Source organism: Engystomops pustulosus, chromosome 11 (assembly GCF_040894005.1).
Source record: "Engystomops pustulosus chromosome 11, aEngPut4.maternal, whole genome shotgun sequence".
Classification (NCBI taxonomy): Eukaryota; Metazoa; Chordata; class Amphibia; order Anura; family Leptodactylidae; genus Engystomops; species Engystomops pustulosus.
The window spans coordinates 63,258,184-63,277,914 of record NC_092421.1 but is presented as its reverse complement, the minus strand read 5'-3'; the positions used below and the strand labels follow the sequence as shown (position 1 = coordinate 63,277,914).

The 19,731-nt window shown below is 45.8% G+C and overlaps 1 protein-coding gene across 2 annotated transcripts in view; it reads left to right on the top strand.

Annotated features, from left to right (window-relative positions):
- Positions 1-17,102: 17,102 nt before the first annotated feature.
- The window catches only part of LOC140106764 (pregnancy zone protein-like), a 60,305-nt gene continuing 57,676 nt past the window's right edge, over positions 17,103-19,731 (top strand). For both annotated transcript variants that reach the window (XM_072131382.1, XM_072131381.1), the window contains exons 1-3: positions 17,103-17,240; positions 18,596-18,788; positions 19,217-19,373. In XM_072131382.1, the coding sequence (XP_071987483.1) occupies positions 17,173-17,240; positions 18,596-18,788; positions 19,217-19,373 (418 nt within the window). In that variant the 5' untranslated portion in view covers positions 17,103-17,172. The remainder of the gene's footprint in view (positions 17,241-18,595; positions 18,789-19,216; positions 19,374-19,731) is intronic.

Sequence of the window (19,731 nt, the reverse complement as noted above, 5' to 3'; positions counted from 1 at the left end):
ATCCCATATACATCCCCCAGCTTAGTAATATACTGAATCCCATATACAGCCCCCCAGCTTAGTAATATACTGTATCCCATATACAGCCTCCCAGCTTAGTAATATACTGTATCCCATATACAGCCCCCCCCCCCAGCTTAGTAATATACTGTACCCCATATACAGCCCCCAGCTTAGTAATATACTGAATCCCATATACATCCCCCAGCTTAGTAATATACTCTATCCCATATACAGCCCCCCAGCTTAGTAATATACTGTATCCCATATACAGCCCCCCAGCTTAGTAATATACTGTACCCCATATACACCCTCCCAGCTTAGTAATATACTGTACCCCATATACAGCCCTCCCAGCTTAGTAATATACTGTATCCCATATACAGCCCCCCAGCTTAGTAATATACTGTATCCCATATACAGCCCCTCAGCTTAGTAATATACTGTACCTGATATACAGCCTCCTCCCAGCTTAGTAATATACTGTATCCCATATACAGCCCCCCCAGCTTAGTAATATACTGTATCCCATATACATCCCCCCAGCTTAGTAATATACTGTATCCCATATACAGCCCCCCAGCTTAGTAATATACTGTATCCCATATACAGCCCCCCAGCTTAGTAATATACTGTACCCGATATACAGCCCTCCCAGCTTAGTAATATACTGTATCCCATATACAGCCCCCCAGCTTAGTAATATACTGTATCCCATATACAGCCCCCCAGCTTAGTAATATACTGTATCCCATATACATCCCCCCAGCTTAGTAATATACTGTATGCCATATACAGTCCCCAGCTTAGTAATATACTGTATCCCATATACACCCTCCCAGCTTAGTAATATACTGTACCCCATATACAGCGCCCTCCCAGCTTAGTAATATACTGTATCCCATATACAGCCTCCCAGCTTAGTAAGATACTGAATCCCATATACAGCCCCCCAGCTTAGTAATGTACTGTATCCCATATACAGCCCCCCAGCTTAGTAATATACTGTTTACCCCCTAGCTGAAATCTGGCCCCATATAAATATATAACACCCCCAGGAAAAGAAGATTCTGGCCTTGTATAATATATACAGCTTCCCCAGTATAAAATTATTCTGGCCCATATAATATATATAGCACCCCCCACCCCAGTATAAATGACTCTGACCCCATATAGTATATACTGTATCCCCCCTAGTATAAAACAATTCTGGCCCCTTATAATATATCAAACCCCCCCCCCCCCCCCACAGTATAAAACAATTCTGGCCCCATATAATATATAAACCCCCCCCCCTCCCCCCCACACAGTATAAAGCAATTATGGCCCCATATAATATATCAAACCCCCCCCCCCACAGTATAAAACAATTATGGCCACATATAATGTAAACAGCACCCCCCCAGTATATGACAATTATGGCCCCATATAATATATACCCCCCACACAGTATAAAACAAGTATGGCCACATATAATGCATACAGCACCCACCAGTATATGACAATTATGACCCCATATAATGTATACAGCCCCCCCCCCCCCACAGTATAAAACAAGTATGGCCACGTATAACGTATAAACCCCCCCACACACAGTATATGACAATTATGGCCCCCACTCCCCCTTATCAGCCAGATTAGAATTAATGAAAGTGCATGAAAAATAATAAAATCACACTCACCTGCAGGCAGCTGCTCCCTCGGCGCGCGGCTCCGTTCCTCACGCGGCTCTCCTGTGAGCCGCGGCTCCGCACAGTGACACAGGCGTCGTGACGTCATGACGCCTGTGTCACTGATTAGAACGGAGCGACGCAGCAGCCGGAAAGGCGCTGCGTCGCTCCGCATATAAATCGCGCCTGTGTCTTAAAGAGACAGGCGCGATTTATTTAGCTGGTGGGCGATTCGGGCGTTAATGGACGCCCGAATCGCCCACTTTAGAGCGGCGAATTTCGACGCCCTGCACAGGGCCCTGGCTTCATTCATTTATTGTGATTGCTTGTGACCTATGAATTTTGTTCTGTAGGAAGACATACTAGTTTTTATCGTGATTTTGATTTTACTTGCGTAGTGTCTATGTAGATCAGGGATTCACAAGCAGTTGCCTGCAAAGCCACAAGTTGCACCCTGCATTTTGCTACCCAGTAAACACCAATGATCGCTTCCACCACTTGCTGCAGGAGCCCAGTAGCGATTTGTACACCTGACTTTAAAGGGAACCTATCAGAAAAAATTGGCCTAATAAATGACTACCAGTATGTTGTCAAGCAGCTGACCTCCTTCCAGATCAGGTTTCTTTCATGATCCAGTATGGTGGTCTCATCCAGAAAATCTACTTTGAAGTGAGATGTAAACTGGTTGTATAAAGTCAAGGAGGTGGAGATATTAACACAGAAGTCAATCTCTCTCTTCCTCAGAAAGTCCCCATTACTGTAATCGATGGTCCTGCATCCAGAGACATCACTAACCAGATCTCCTGAAGTCCGATGCATGATGGCAATCACAGAGGAGGAGGCGTTCAGAACTCCCTACCTTGACTTCAGTGTTAAACTCTTGATTTTATGCAACCAACTTACATCTCACTTAAAAGATGATTTTCTAGAGGTTGCTACCACATCAGGCATAAAAGATGCAAAAACTAGATGGTATTATGCTGTTTGAGAATCTACACTGGTAGTGGTTTATTAGGCCAATTGCTGATGACAGGTTCCCTTTAAGTACTTATATCTCTGTCTCCTGACACTGCTTGTATGTAGCCCTGATGATCGGGGCCCTGGGTTCAGTCAGTAATCCCTTGCTTGTTCATGAGACACGCATGCAATTGATTCTGGCATCGGCAGTGGGGTATAATACATACCCCTGCCATTGGCCTCTTTTAGATGTAGGAGTGCAGTGACGCCATTGCGTTCCTGCGTCATCCACATGAAGCTGCCAGAAGAGGAGGATGCCATCGCTGGAGGGGACAGTGAGGACTAAGGCCCCTTTCACACTTGCGTTTTTCACGTGCGTGTTCTGTGCGTGCTTTTGACTGCAGAACTTGCATTGCACTTTGACCCATTGTAATCGATGGGCTTTGTCAGACTTGCATTTCTTTTCACGCGCACACGCGCGTGTTTTTTAACGTGCTTGCATGCTCTACTTTTGTAAGTCACGCGCGTGAAAAATGCACCATACAAGTTTATGGAGACGCATCAAAAACGCATCACACTCTAAGACACTTGTGTTTTTCATGCATCAATTGCCATAGAAAATATAGAGCTCAGATAATGCGCGTGAAAAAAACATTGAAATTGTATAGAAAATGTGCGTGAAAAACTGAGACACTGAACAAACTCTGACTGAAAACTGATTGCACTCTGATGCAAAATGTCAGTTTTTCACGGACCAAACCCTGATCGCACCCTGATCAGACTCTGACGTGATCTGCAACGCACTTGTGGAAGGGGCCTAACTGTTTTTTTTTTTTGCTTGATACTTGATAAATCTGCCCCATTATCTTTCCATTAACTTTCCACAATCTTCCATACAACTCCCCAGGGGCGTCACTAGGTCGTGCCCTGGATCTTTTGGCTGGTACCCTGTCTCTCCCTGGGTCAGCAGGACATTTGTCCCACTGCCCGGGCATCCTCCCCTCTCTCATCACGATTGTGTCCTCTGGACATAGATCATGATGAGAAGCTTCACAGTGCAGAGGGTACAATGCTTTCCCTGCAGGACCTGTGATGATGTCACGATCACATGACCTACAGGGGGTAGCAGTGCACAGAGCTGCACAAGTGAGGTGAGAGGGAGAATGTAGGGAGATCTGTATGGGCACATTACATGGGTGCTGTGTATGGGGACATTACAGGGGGGCTGTCTGTGGGGACATTAATGGGGACATTACAGGGGGGATGTGTGTGGGGACATTACTGGGAACGTTACAGGGGACTGTGTGTGGGGACATTACTGGGGGACCTTACAGGGGGGATGTCTGTGGGGACATAAATGGGGACATTGCAGGTGAGGGCTGTGTGTGGGTACATTACTGGGGGACCTTACATGGGGGGTGTCTGGGGACATAAATGGGGACATTACAGGGGGGCTGTGTGGGGGACATTACTGGGGGACTGTGGGGACATTTCTTGGGGCGTCTTCACACGTGGCAGTAGGATGGGGCCTCAGTTTGCTCACACATGAGTTTCCAGTGATGGTTTTGTGATGGATAACGAGCACCTGGTCTCTTGTATTTGTTAGATGCAGACGTGTGAGCGCAGCCTTACAGTATTTTGGGAGTGTGTTAGGGCAGAAGCAGGATAACACTGTTAGGTTGTGTTCACACGTTGCAGTTACAATCAGTTTTGAGATGGTTTTAGGTTCAGTTTTGTCAATTTAACAGGTGAAAGATATGATCTGAACGGGTGAATTTGAGTTTGAAGGGGAAACCTGTTCCACAAATGTTGTTCACTTAAAGTAACAAAACTGCACCTAAAACCACCTCAAAACTGATTGCGATGCATTTTTAAGTACAACATGTGAACGTGCCTTCAGAGAACCAATATATAGGGACAATGAAGGACATGTGGTGATGCCTAATAGTGAAGTGGACATGTCACCAGCAGTCACGGTCTGTAACACGTAGGGATTTCTCCTGTGTTTCTGTAGCTGTATATACCCTCAATAACGTTGTTATTGGCAGAACCAAATGTGAGGGAGGGTATGTACAGGAGTGGGCATTACTGAGAGTGCCATACACATGCATATAAAATCCATAAAGGATATCAACCAATTGTTTCTGGCATCCACAACCTTACCAAAAAGTGAACACATAATTGGATAAGGTTTTGAGATCTTTGGGACAAGTCTTCCCTCTTACACCATTCACAAGACCGATTTGTAGGTATTACCTTGGAAACTCTTACTTTCATGGCCAGATTTGATGTGGAGTCATTGTACTCCGCCACCCCTTTTGAAAAAGACCTACAGTAAAAGAGGTTTGATGTAGAATTCAGGGGTACACAGTTCAGGTGTCACAATTACCTGATTTTAAAATTCCTTAAAATTGTCCTGGAAAGGAACTTTTTCCCCTTCAAGGACAGAATCTTCTACCATCAGAGAGATACAAAACTGGGTAGTCCTGTAGCCTTATCACACACTAATCTGTACCATGGCTGGTGGGAGGAGACAGTGGTCTTCATGGAGGAAATGTCCAGATCGGCATCATCGGTACTGCTCTGATTGTGATAGATCTATCCTGCTATTCTGGGCATCCTCTGAGACGTTCATCAATTTGTGACAGCTCTCAATATTAACAATCTTGGGTCACACTTCTCCGTTTGAAATTAGTGATATCTTGCCCTTCCATCACATTACAGAAGAATGGTTCTTTTCAAACTACAGATAGTCTTCCAAGGTCGGAGTGCAGCCATCCACCCCCCCCCCCTTAAATGGGGTTTTCCACAGGGAAGTTTGGTGTGTATTGAAGCAATCTAGATGACCATTTTGTCCCACAGCAACAGAGATAGAAATCTATAGTTGGGAGAGCTGAAAATCAAGCTAGAAGCACACCCCCCTCCCCCCCCCCAAAAAAAAACAGGGATGGTAACATTAACAAATTTGACGTAACTTTGAAGCACCACGTTCAAGAGTAAAATGGGCTCTATATAGATATTGGGGTATCCTGAGGACTGATCAGAATAATCACGATCCCTGATGAAGAGCATCATACCCTTTAGTGTAGCATATTCAGATAGCCGTTTACGCAAACTATCTCCCCCATATCAATATTAGCACAAAGTGCACTAAGAATTTACCACATTAGGTCACAGCATTATCAACTCTAGTGTGTCTGTAGCCAGTCCTTGTAATTCTTCAGAGCTTTAATATTTAGTGGACATATTTGAAGGCACAGTTAGCATGTAAAGCGACACACCTTGAATCTTTAGGAAAAAGTAAACTTCCCCCACCTTGAACTTGCAGATATGTCAGTGCTCAAACCAGAGCTGTATAGTAGACTACTTATAGTTAAAGGGAACCTGACACCAGCGACCCCCACAAACCATATTTAATGATACTGTTACTAAAGATGCAGTCACGAAGGTGGGGGGAGCTCCAGGATACAGTCAAGCTACCCTGTCTGCTAACCCAGCCCTCCACAGAAATAAGGGAGTTGAGAGAGATGATGGCTGTGTGTGAATTGCTGAAATTGCAGAAATCAGCTCCCTCATTCCCCCTCCCTCAGGAATTCCATTCACGGAGACAAACACAGACACTCTCAACTCCCTCATTCCCTCTTCCCTCAGGAATTCTCTGCAGGAAGTCACACAACTCCCTCATTCCCTCCCAGGGCCGGCGCTTATAACGCGCATGCCCCGGAAGGATGACGTCAGAGGCTAGAGGAAGCGCTGCTCAGCGCGAAGCGGGCCGTCACCTTGCCGCATGTCGGCGTCCTGTACCACCTGTGTATACCTGAATAAAGATTGAAGACTTCTTCGGTGAGTGCCGCGGTCATCTTTTCTTCCCTGCTTACCTGTATAGTAGACTACTTATAGTTAAAGGGAACCTGACACCAGCGACCCCTACAAACCATATTTAATGATACTGTTACTAAAGATGCAGTCACGAAGGCGGGGGGAGCTCCAGGATACAGGCAAGCTACCCCGTCTGCTAACCCAGCCCTACACAGAAATAAGGGAGTTGAGAGAGATGATGGCTGTGTGTGAATTGCTGAAATTACAGAAATCAGCTCCCTCATTCCCCCTCCCTCAGGAATTCCCTTCACCGAGACAAACACAGACACTCTCCACTCCCTCATTCCCTTTTCCCTCAGGAATTCTCTGCAGGAAGTCACACAACTCCCTCATTCCCCCTCCCTTAAGAATTCTTCATTCCTCAAGGGGGCTGAGTTAGCGGTGTCAACATCAGTTAGGAGCAGAGAGCTTGTCTGCATGCTGGGCCGCCCCCTCCATGATTGGATTTTTAGTAACAGAGTGCATCAATAAATGTCTTTATAAAAAGACTTGTGGCTCTAATCTCATGGATATAGCCTTAGTGAAACAAGTAGAAGGGCATCTAAAAGACACTGGGGCTCATTTACTAAGGGTCCGAATCGTGGGATTCCGTCGGGTATCCCGATGATTTCCGATTTGCACCGAATTCCGCCAGGATTTTGGCGCACGCGATCGGATTTTGCATGCGACGGAAATCTGGGTGGGGGGCCTCGGGAAAATGGATTCGGAAAAACCGGTATTAAAAAAAAAAATGTCGCTTGACACGCACTTACCTGCACCAAGAAATAGAAGGGGAACTCTGGTGCACTCCAGCGGACCTCGGCCCAGCAGCGACACCTAGCAGATATCGGCGCAAGGACCTTAGTGAATCCCGGCCAGACCCGAATCAGCGTCGGAGAGCCCGCCGCTGGATTGCCACTGGACCGGGTAAGTAAATCTGCCCCACTGTGTGTGGTTTGTGGGGGGTTTGCTGTTGACTGGTTCCCTTTAACTATTTATAGTCTGCTCTACAGGAATGATCTGAGATTTCACTATGCACCAACATTGTGGGTGAGGCAAAGTTCCTCAAGATCTAAAATATGTTCAAATCTTTTGACCCTAAAGTACCTACTTGCTTTACAATATTACATTGCCTTCTTTTTTAGAATAAAGGACAGCGCCATCAGTGAAACATGTATAAAGAAGATTGCTGGTGACAGGTTCCCTTTAATTCTGAGCTACATTCTTAGCCAAGGTTTAACTAGAGCTTTTTTGTTTGGTTGATCTAATCACATTTGCAGTATTTGACCATTATAAAGCAAACCTTGCAAAATCTTAGTAAGGAAACGAGCCAGACTGTTACATTTGGACTCTTTGGTAAATATTGACCTTAGGTTAATGGAAAAACTTTCTTTACTATGTTGAAATATGACAGAAAAAAACAAGAATAGAAGATTAGTAACTTTTACAGCTATTTTCGGACATCCATGTTCAGTCATGGACATAAAATAATTGCCACATTTCAATGGGACCGCTCTCCTTATATACCTTCTACCAGGGGAAGAGTGGTTAATTTTCAGCGCTAAAACAATGACACAGCATTTCCTATAGATTTACATTGAGTTCCCATAATATGCTATGGGCGCAAGATTCTAACGTGTAAACAACTTTCCAGACAGCACCTGTCATTCTAAAGATCAGGCTGTTTGCTTTTCTGGTAAAGTCTGTTTTTCTAATGTAAAACAATCTTTACTATAGCTGGGAAATTACTGGTTACTCTTATTAAGAGTTACACAGTCAGAAATGTCTCTCAATATTCATTAACCCTTTCTACCTTATATACAGAATGCATATAACAACACCATAGATTTATGCAAGTTAACCCTTCATGTAATATAAAGTGAGAAGTGCTTAGTTTGCATTGAGGAAATATTTAGAGATGAGCGAGCACTAAAATGCTCGGGTACTCGTTATTCGAGACGAACTTTTCCCGATGCTCGAGTGCTCGTCTCGAATAACGAACCCCATTGAAGTCAATGGGAGACTCGAGCATTTTTCAAGGGGACCAAGGCTCTGCACAGGGAAGCTTGGCCAAACACCTGGGAACCTCAGAAAAGGATGGAAACACCACAGAAATGGACAGGAAACAGCAGGGGCAGCATGCATGGATGCCTCTGAGGCTGCTTAATCGCACCATTATGCCAAAATTATGGGCAACAGCATGGCCATGACAGAGTGACAGAATGAAGCTAGATAGCATCTAAATCATGCAATAATTGACCCTGACACTATAGGGGACGGCATGCAGAGGCAGCGGCAGCAGGCTAGAGAGTGGCATGGCGACATACCCTAAATGGACTCAGGCTTCAAACCAATGGGTGGCAGAGAGGAACCAAAGGAGGTGAGCAAGAAGCGCTCAAATAATATCGGTACATGATAAAAGTTTGCCAGTATATTTTGTGGATTACACAGCAGGGTGGCGACAAAGTTAACATGGAAGCCATGAAAACAACCCAAAATTCTGCCTGACACAGCTCGTTTGATAAGGGGACCATGTATGGAGGCAGTGAACTAGTAGTAGATTAAAGGTTCTGCAGTTAAAACTATGTTAGTTGGATCTTGGCATGGAGTTGGCGCTCCGCTGCCAGGCGAGCTTTCGCCAATCCAAGCCCCTGTCTCTAGGCTACTCCCCAAACAGCACTTCTAAGAACCTTTTGTATAAGATCAAGTGTAGTAGCGTTCTTATAAGTTTAGGATATGGCGGGTGAGGGGAATGTAAACAGATGCGCAAGAAGCGCTGAAATAATATTGGTAAATGATAAAAGTTTATTAGTATATTTTGTGGATAACACAGCTGGGTGGCGACAAAGTTAACAACTTTGATGTGGAATCCATGAAAACAACCCAAATTTCTGCCTGACACACCTCGTTTGATAAAGGGACGAAGTATGGAGGCAGCTATATGGACGACTTTTGGAGGTAGCAATGGAGACAACGTGTGGAGGCTGCTATGGAGACAATTTAATTTGGATAGTGCCTGTATGTGGCAGTCCCAAAAATTTTTCAAACCAGAGGAGCAGGTAGGTGGCCCTCCAGAAAAATAGAATAGATTGAGTGCCTGTATGTGGCAGTCCCAAAAAGTTTTCAAACCAGAGGAGCAGGTAGGTGGCCCTCCAGAAAAATTGAATAGATTGAGTGCCTGTATGTGGCAGTCCCAAAAAGTTTTCAAACCAGAGGAGCAGGTAGGTGGCCCTCCAGAAAAATAGAATAGATTGAGTGCCTGTATGTGGCAGTCCCAAAAAGTTTTCAAACCAGAGGAGCAGGTAGGTGGCCCTCCAGAAAAATGGAATCGATTGAGTGCCTGTATGTGGCAGTCCCAAAAAGTTTTCAAACCAGAGGAGCAGGTAGGTGGCCCTCCAGAAAAATAGAATAGATTGAGTGCCTGTATGTGGCACTCCCAAAAATAGTTTAAAACAGAGGAACGGGTCGGTGGCCCTCCAGAAAAATTGAATAGATTGAGTGCCTGTATGTGGCACTCCCAAAAATTGTTTAAAACAGAGGACCGGGTCGGTGGCCCTCCAGAAAAATTAAATGCATAAAGTACTATAGCAAGAGCCAGTGGGCCCTGTCAAAAAATAGCCAGTTTCCTCTGCTTTACTGTACAAAGAGGAGGAGAAGGAGGAAAATGAGGAGGAGGAGGAGTGGATCAATTATTCAGGTTGAGCCTCCTTCACCTGGTGGAGATTGGAAATTATGAGAAATCCAGGCTTTATTCATCTTAATAAGCGTCAGCCTGTCAGCGCTGTCAGTCGACAGGCGTGTACGCTTATCGGTGATGATGCCACCAGCTGCACTGAAAACCCGCTCGGACAAGACGCTAGCGGCAGGGCAGGCAAGAACCTCCAAGGCGTACAGCGCCAGTTCGCGCCACATGTCCAGCTTTGAAACCCAGTAGTTGTAGGGAGCTGTGTGATCATTTAGGACGATGGTATGGTCAGCTACGTACTCCCTCACCATCTTTCTGTAAAGATCAGCCCTACTCTGCCGAGACTGGGGACAGGTGACAGTGTCTTGCTGGGGTGACATAAAGCTGGCAAAAGCCTTGTAAAGCGTACCCTTGCCAGTGCTGGACAAGCTGCCTGCTCGCCTACTCTCCCTCGCTACTTGTCCCGCAGAACTACGCACTCTGCCGCTAGCGCTGTCAGAAGGGAAATACTGTTTCAGCTTGTGCACCAGGGCCTGCTGGTATTCATGCATTCTCACACTCCTTTCCTCTGCAGGGATGAGAGTGGAAAGATTTTGCTTGTACCGTGGGTCCAGGAGAGTGAACACCCAGTAATCGGTGCTGGAATAAATTCTTTGAACGCGAGGGTCACGGGATAGGCAGCCTAGCATGAAATCTGCCATATGCGCCAGAGTACCAACGCGTAAGAATTCACTGACTGTCCATTTCCTCCTCCTCCAACTCCTCCAACTCCTCTTCTTCTGCCCATACACGCTGAACCGTAAAGGACTCAACAATGGTCCCCTCTTGTGTCTCGCCAACATTCTCCTCCTCTTCCTCCTCATCCTCCTCCACCTCCACCTCCTCCGATATGCGCTGAGAAACAGACCTAAGGGTGCTTTGGCTATCAACAAGGGAATCTTCTTCCCCCGTCTCTTGTGACGAGCGCAAAGCTTCCGACTTCATGCTGATCAGAGAGTTTTTCAACAGGCCAAGCAGCGGGATGGTGAGGCTGATGATGGCGGCATCGCCACTGACCATCTGTGTTGACTCCTCAAAGTTACTCAGCACCTGACAGATATCAGACATCCACGTCCACTCCTCATTGTAGACTTGAGGAAGCTGACTGACCTGACTACCAGTTCTGGTGGAAGTTGACATCTGGCAGTCTACAATGGCTCGGCGCTGCTGGTAAACTCTGGATAACATGGTCAGTGTTGAATTCCACCTCGTGGGCACGTCGCACAACAGTCGGTGAGCGGGCAGTTGGAGGCGGCGCTGCGCTGCCCTGAGAGTGGCAGCATCTGTGCTGGACTTCCTGAAATGCGCACAGATGCGGCGCACCTTCGTGAGCAAATCTGACAGATTGGGGTATGTCTTGAGGAAACGCTGAACTATCAGATTTAACACATGGGCCAGGCATGGCACATGTGTCAGTCTGCCGAGTTGCAGAGCCGCCACCAGGTTACGGCCGTTGTCACACACAACCATGCCTGGCTTCAGGTTCAGCGGTGCCAGCCACAGATCAGTCTGCGCCGTGATGCCCTGTAATAGCTCTTGGGCGGTGTGCCTTTTATCGCCTAGGCTCAGCAGTTTGAGCACCGCCTGCTGTCGCTTAGCAACGGCACTGCTGCTGTGCCTAGAGCTACCGACTGATGGCGCCGTGCCCACGGATGGTAGTTCGGAGGAGGAGGTGGAGGAGGGGTGGGAGGAGGAGGAGGCATAGTAGGCCTGAAACACCTGGACCGAGGTAGGCCCCGCAATCCTCGGCGTCGGCAGTATATGACCAGCCCCAGGGTCAGACTCGGTCCCAGCCTCCACCAAGTTAACCCAATGTGCCGTCAGCGATATATAGTGGCCCTGCCCGGCAGCACTCGTCCACGTGTCCATGGTCAGGTGGACCTTGTCAGAAACGGCGTTGGTCAGGGCACGGGTGATGTTGTCTGACACGTGCTGGTGCAGGGCTGGGACGGCACATCGGGAAAAGTAGTGGCGGCTGGGGACCGAATACCGAGGGGCGGCCGCCGCCATGAGGTTGCGAAAGGCCTCGGTCTCTACTAGCCTATAGGGCAGCATCTCCAGGCTAAGCAATCTGGAGATGTGCACATTAAGGGCTTGGGCGTGCGGGTGGGTTGCACTATATTTGCGTTTCCGCTCCAGCGTCTGGGGTATGGAGAGCTGAACGCTGGTGGATGCTGTGGAGGATCGTGGAGGCGACGATGGGGTTTTTGTGGCAGGGTCCTGGGCAGGGGGCTGACTATCAGCTGACACAGGGGAAGGAGCAGTGGTGTGCACGGCCGGAGGTGAACGGGCTTGTTGCCACTGAGTGGGGTGTTTAGCAATCATATGCCTGCGCATACTGGTGGTAGTTAAGCTAGTAGTGGTGGAACCCCTGCTGAGCCTGGTTTGGCAAATGTTGCACACCACAGTCCGTCGGTCATCCGGTGTTTCCTTAAAGAACCTCCAGACTTCTGAAGATCTAGCCCTCGCCGCAAGAGCCCTCGCCACGGGAGCTTCACTAGTTGACACATTTGGCGCTGATGCACCAGCTCTGGCCCTGCCTCTCCGTCTGGCCCCACCACTGCCTCTTCCAACCTGTTCTGGTCGAGGACTCTCCTACGTCTCAGAAGCACTGTGTTCACCCGGCCTCTCAACCCAGCTTGGGTCTGTCACCTCATCATCCTCCGATCCCTCAGTCTGCTCCCCCCTCGGACTTCCTGCCCTGACAACAACTTCCCCACTGTCTGACAACCGTGTCTCCTCATCGTCGGACACCTCTTTACACACTTCCACTACGTCAAGAAGGTCATCATCACCCACAGACTGTGACTGGTGGAAAACCTGGGCATCGGAAAATTGCTCAGCAGCAACCGGACAAGTGGTTTGTGACTGTGGGAAGGGTCCAGAAAACAGTTCCTCAGAGTATGCCGGTTCAAATGCCAAATTTTCCTGGGAGGGGGCAGACTGGGGGGGAGGAGGCTGAGGTGCAGGAGCTGGAGGAGTGGCGATTTCGGTGACATGGGTGGACTGCGTGGAAGACTGACTGGTGGACAAATTGCTCGAAGCATTGTCAGCAATCCACGACATCACCTGTTCGCACTGTTCTGGCCTCAACAGTGCTCTACCACGAGTCCCAGTAACTTCAGACATGAACCTAGGGAGTGTAGCTCTGCGGCGTTCCCCTGCTCCCTCATAAGCAGGTGGTGTCTCACCCCGGCCAGGACCACGGCCTCTGACCCCTGCAGTAGTTGGACGCCCACGTCCCCGCCCTCGTCCTCTACCCCTAGCCCTCGGGTTAAACATTTTTAAAATGAGAGTTATAGCTTTAATTTTTTTTTAACATTTTTTTGTGTTTTTTTTTTTTTTTTTGTGTTTTTGAGTTTTTAAAACCAAACAATGCTATCCTATTGCTATGGCTATTTTCTAGCCAAGTATGAAAGCACACTACTATGCCAGATGAGATGACACCGAGTTATTAAACAAAATAAACGTAAAATAAAAAAGGACAAATGGCAGACTGTGCCTAATTGAAATCCAACCCCTACTAAATTTTCCCACTTCGGTCTTTGCAATGGATATGTGCGTCACTAAGCGCAAAACACAGCGGTCGCAAGTCTCACTACAAATTGCTCACAATTGGCTAGTAGATGCACTGCAGCAAGTACAGCCACCAGCAGATCAACCAGAAATCAAATATATAACGCTACTGTAGGCGTAAGCCGTTTGGATTCTCCTATGGCTATTTTCTAGCCAAGTATGAAAGCACACTACTATGCCAGATGAGATGACGCTGAGTTATTAAACAAAATAAACGTAAAATAAAAAAGGACAAATGGCAGACTTTGCCTAATTGAAATCCAACCCCTACTAAATTTTCCCACTTCGGTCTTTGCAATGGATATGTGCGTCACTAAGCGCAAAACACAGCGGTCGCAAGTCTCACTACAAATTGCTGACAATTGGCTAGTAGATGCACTGCAGCAAGTACAGCCACCAGCAGATCAACCAGAAATCAAATATATAACGCTACTGTAGGCGTAAGCCGTTTGGATTCTCCTATGGCTATTTTCTAGCCAAGTATGAAAGCACACTACTATGCCAGATGAGATGACGCTGAGTTATTAAACAAAATAAACGTAAAATAAAAAAGGACAAATGGCAGACTGTGCCTAATTGAAATCCAACCCCTACTAAATTTTCCCACTTCGGTCTTTGCAATGGATATGTGCGTCACTAAGCGCAAAACACAGCGGTCGCAAGTCTCACTACAAATTGCTCACAATTGGCTAGTAGATGCACTGCAGCAAGTACAGCCACCAGCAGATCAACCAGAAATCAAATATATAACGCTACTGTAGGCGTAAGCCGTTTGGATTCTCCTATGGCTATTTTCTAGCCAAGTATGAAAGCACACTACTATGCCAGATGAGATGACACTGAGCTATTAAACAAAATAAACGTAAAATAAAAAAGGACAAATGGCAGACTGTGCCTAATTGAAATCCAACCCCTACTAAATTTTCCCACTTTGGTGTTTGAGGTGGATATGTGTGCCACTAAGAGCTAAACACAACGGTAGCAAGTCCCCCTGCTAATTCCTCACAAAATGGTACTAGATGCAAATAAAAAAAAAAAAAAGTAGAACGTTATTGTAGCCCTAAGAAGGGCTGTTGGGTTCTTGGAGAATCACTCCTGCCTAACAGTAAGCTAATAGAACACCCTAACGCTTTCCCTGACCAGCAGCAGCTCTCTCCCTAGCGGCATCCAGACACAGAATGATCCGAGCAGCGCGGGCAGCGGCTAGTCTATCCCAGGGTCACCTGATCTGGCCAGCCAACCACTGCTATCGACGTGTAAGGGTACCACGTCATGCTGGGTGGAGTGCAGAGTCTCCTGGCTTGTGATTGGCTCTGTTTCTGGCCGCCAAAAAGCAAAACGGCGGGAGCTGCCATTTTCTCGAGCGGGCGAAGTATTCGTCCGAGCAACGAGCAGTTTCGAGTACGCTAATGCTCGAACGAGCATCAAGCTCGGACGAGCATGTTCGCTCATCTCTAGAAATATTCCAATGTCCACATATGTCCAAGTTCAGGCTCCTCTGCTACAGGGCACTACACATACTGTACCCAAAATGATATTAATGAAATTGTCAGCTTTCTAAAAAAAAATGACACCTCACAATGATCTCTACTTCAAAGTATGAGGAGGGTATTAGTGTCAGATGATGATGGCAAAAAAAGGACATTTTTTTTCATACAGAATTAAAATTTTTTAAAATGTATTAAACCTGTGTAAATCCCATTTATATAATCTACCGAGAGTATAAAGGGGGTGTCGCCTGGAGTGCACAGTGAAAGCCGTAAAAACTGAGCCCACAAGAGAATGGTACTAATGCGGCAGCACATTCGGAATTTATTCCCTCTTCCCAGTGCAAAGCATGGAACCTTAAATACAGTCACTACAAAGTACAATTTGTTACACAAAAAAACAAGATCTCATACAGCTTTGTATAATGAGAAGTAATAAATAGGGCCGTTAAAAAGTCATTAAAGGGGTATCCCACGAAGACAAAATTCTCAAATATACTCAGGATAACAAAATAGCACATTCTGTAATTCACTGTTATTAACAAAAATACAGTATTTCACAGATATATTTCCAAACTGTTGTATACAATTTCGATTGCCCTGAGATCCAACCCTAAATAAAAAGTCTAGGGTCGGGCATGGCAGATAGTATTCCTGTCTGACGATGCTCTGAGCTCCTATCTGCATCTGCCCCCACCCTTGCATCCCAAGGTGAGGAAAAACTAAATAAAATAAATATATCCCCAAAAATTTATAAACCCCTAGTTTTCCATGATGGAATACAGAAACCACGCCTCTTTTAGCTACCTTGTTAGGTAGCCCCCTTCCCATCAAGCATGACCTCCAAACCAGTATAACTAATCCAGAAGGAACAGACTCCAAACTGTAGACAACTCTGTTTCAACCTGGTTGTGTCTCTTCAGTACAGTGTAGGAAACTGGTTTGGCTGAGTGAGAGAGTGAGACTAGGGTTGGAAAGTAAGAGATCTCCTTACAAAGACTGCAAATTAAGGCTGAGGCAGCTAAAAGAGGCAGGGTTTTCCTTATCCCATCCTGGAAAACTATTTGCATATTCTCACAGTATGATAGGCAGCCAATCAGTGTGAACTATAGCAAGAAGGAGTCAGGAAGCAGTTAGGAGAAGTGTCTGAGAGGGGTTTTAGCAGGGGAGGGTGTTGTGACACCAGGGGAGGGGGTTGTGACACCAGTGGAGGGGGTTGTGACACTCAAACAGCCCAAGTTGTCTTCATGCAGTTTCCAGAACATCACTAAACCTGGATTACCCGGGCTTCACTGTCCCGTCTTCCACTCTTTCTGTCCGCCTTGCAGCTACCATGACGTTCCTTGCGATGACTTCATCTGCAACATTCACAAAAATGTAATAATGTGAGATAGGGCCATTGTATTCAAAACTAGAGGACTAGACTGGATTATATACCAATTTCCGAAATATTTTAAGCAAGAACAGTTTGGACCCAAATTGAATCTTCTGAAAAAATTTGGTGAATTTAATCTTGAATAATTCTTTTGTCTACTCTTAGACAATGGGTAAAAAAAACTATTAAAAGGACAATAGTTAAGCAACAAATAAAAAAATTAAAGATGCAATAAACTGTTTATGTCACACATGGTAATGTACCATATTTTTCAAATAGAGCTGTGGTCATATATTCAACAATACTCCGACAAAGCATATTAATATGTATACTGGCCCTTGTCCATCTACACACACTACATGGCAGACAAGAGGTCATGATACGATGTGCTGCAATTCTGGTCATTGGCCAAGACAATCGCACAGTTTATTGACTTCTTGAACATTTTGGACCAGCTTGCGGCTCCTCCTTTGTCTGTCACTGTTATAAGAGAGACAATTTTCCTGACATGACGTGTGGTGCAACATGTGGCTTCTCTTTGTACCCGTGTGCTTGGCTATCTTCACCTCACCCCTCACTTCAGCATCAGAACCGTAAGATATTGACTAATGCAACTTAGTATTTTTGGTTGTACATGTTAAGAGACCGATCGATACTCTTTCTAAGTCTTCCTACGAACGAATGTGTGAAATTCTCGGGCCACAGACAACGGTCCTGTGGAACTATGTTTTTTACCCATTTGTCTTCAGCGCATGGGCATAACTCACTCTCCAATGTCAATAATTGTAATAACTCGGGCAGGAGCATGTTCTACAGCACGAGTTGTAGAATCCACAGCCATGTGCATGTACTGAATATACTTAAGTATAAGCCGACCTGAGTATAAGCTGAGGTACCTAATTTTAACACAAAAAACCTGGGAAAACCTGTTGACTCAAGTATAAGCCTAGTATTTAGCCTGCCTGCTCATGCCACCAGTATATACCCTGCAGCTCCTGCCCCCCCCAGTATATAGCCAGCATGCCCCTACCCAGGGGCCCACCAGTGGGTCAGTCCGACCCTGGGGACGTGTGCTAGCCACTAAAACAACATCTAGTACACATCCAAATTCATGTTTATGTGAATGAGGGCTAAGGCTGAGGATACATGGGGGATTTTGCAGAATTGGAAGTGCAAACTCCTTTACCCCATATGAAGTACAGTTCCGGCAAAGTTAGATGCTTTTTAATTGTTTATTTAACATTATCTGGTTCCCTGCCAGCAGTAGGTGGTGAGTCCCTGGGTGCAGTTCAAACAGCACAAGTCACCTTCTCCTCAGTCCCTCCTCACCTCCTCTGAACGCATTTCCCTACCCCTTCCTCAGCCTCCTCCCTGCTCTCTATCTTCGCTTACATCTCCTCCCCACTACAAGCAAATCTTTTGAACTGTCCTTTCACACCGGGACTCACCAGTCAGGGAGGGTGATGTAAAAGAAACAATTAAAGAGTAGTGGAATTATTCAGATGTACAGCAAAAGCATTTGTGAAATCCACATGCCAGAGGCTATAGGAACCTGTCATCAAGTAAAAATGTCCTCCCGGTTATAGGTTTGCTGCATAAAAATTGAGTACGTATCCATAAATTAGATAGTGAATATCAAATTCATTACCGGTGTTAGTGTTGGGCTACAGACCCCCAACCTCTGATATTGATGATCTAGCACAACAAAATTTTTTGCCCTGAAGAACCATTAATTTTTGCTTTTTATGACAATATTGAAGCTATGCGGCTGTGCCAAAGCAAAATCTCCTACTAAACAGTTATAGTTTTGCCACAAGGAGAGAGTTACAGGTTATACAACACAGTTGTTGGTTACCAAATCGGCTAAATAAGGATTCCAAATATATTTCAATGTCCGAATTCACCGGTTTTATAAATAACTATTACTTCTGTTTGCACTCCTCTACAGCCATTATTTTATTACTGTCCCCACAAATCTTCCACAAGGGGCTGAGGAGAAAGCCTGCGTGACCTTCCATGATCTGACGGGGGAGGTTGATATAAAATTGGAGCTGAAGAAGGATGATGAGGCTCACACTATTGCGGAGCATAAGATTGATGCTCATGAGAATCATGACCATTTCCAGTGTTATCCCATTAAGGTCAGTATACACATATACATAGGGTAAAATATATGACCCATCCTTCAAAATTGTAATTAATAGAGTTTCATTCTGTGAGTTTATATTAATACTTCTGTTGACCAGGGAACTACGGAGGCAGCTGAGAAGGAAGGGGCGATGCGGTGCACAGTGGCTGGTGTGACTTCTGGAGGTGTGGTGGAGGTGCAATGTCTGTTCCTTACATCTCCTTCCGTCACCACCGCTCCTACCCCATCCTCCTACAGCATTAAGGGACAAAATAATCCCTGGCCTGACCTTGGGCTTAATAGATTGGAAACACTGATATCTAGGATTCCATATTGAGTTTCTACATAAACTGCACATTTGTTAAAGGTTGTGAGTGATGTTTTTGCGACAAAGCTTTTTGGACTGTGAATCAATAAAATGTAAAATGTCTTTTCTCTCAGGTCCCTGTTAGAAAAGAAGCTTATGAGCAATGGCTGTTTCACGTGACTGCACATGGAGATCACCTCAATGTAGACGAGAGCAATAAGGTCTTTCTTATAAAAAAAGATGCATGTATCATCCAAGCTGATAAATTTATCTACAAACCCGGTGATATTGGTAAGATCCAATAAAAGAACATGATATTTTGGGCTGCAATAATAACATCTGTAAAAATCATAACACAGAATATGATACATAGTATAGTGCCTAAATATGGGAAACTATGGGATTAGGCCCGGAATCGTCATCTCCTGGGCTAGACGGGCACAATTCACCAGCACACCAGTAAATTCACTGTCCACACTGTGCGACTTATTCGGCAGTAAAACAAAATAAACAAAAGAGCAAAAATAAAGCCAAAGCCTCTCCGCCACTAACTATACACTGAGGTTCTCTACCTCACCAGGTGCTGGCCTACTGCCAGGCACCCCAAAACTCACAGTATCAGTTTACTGCCACAGCTCCACAGGCCTTT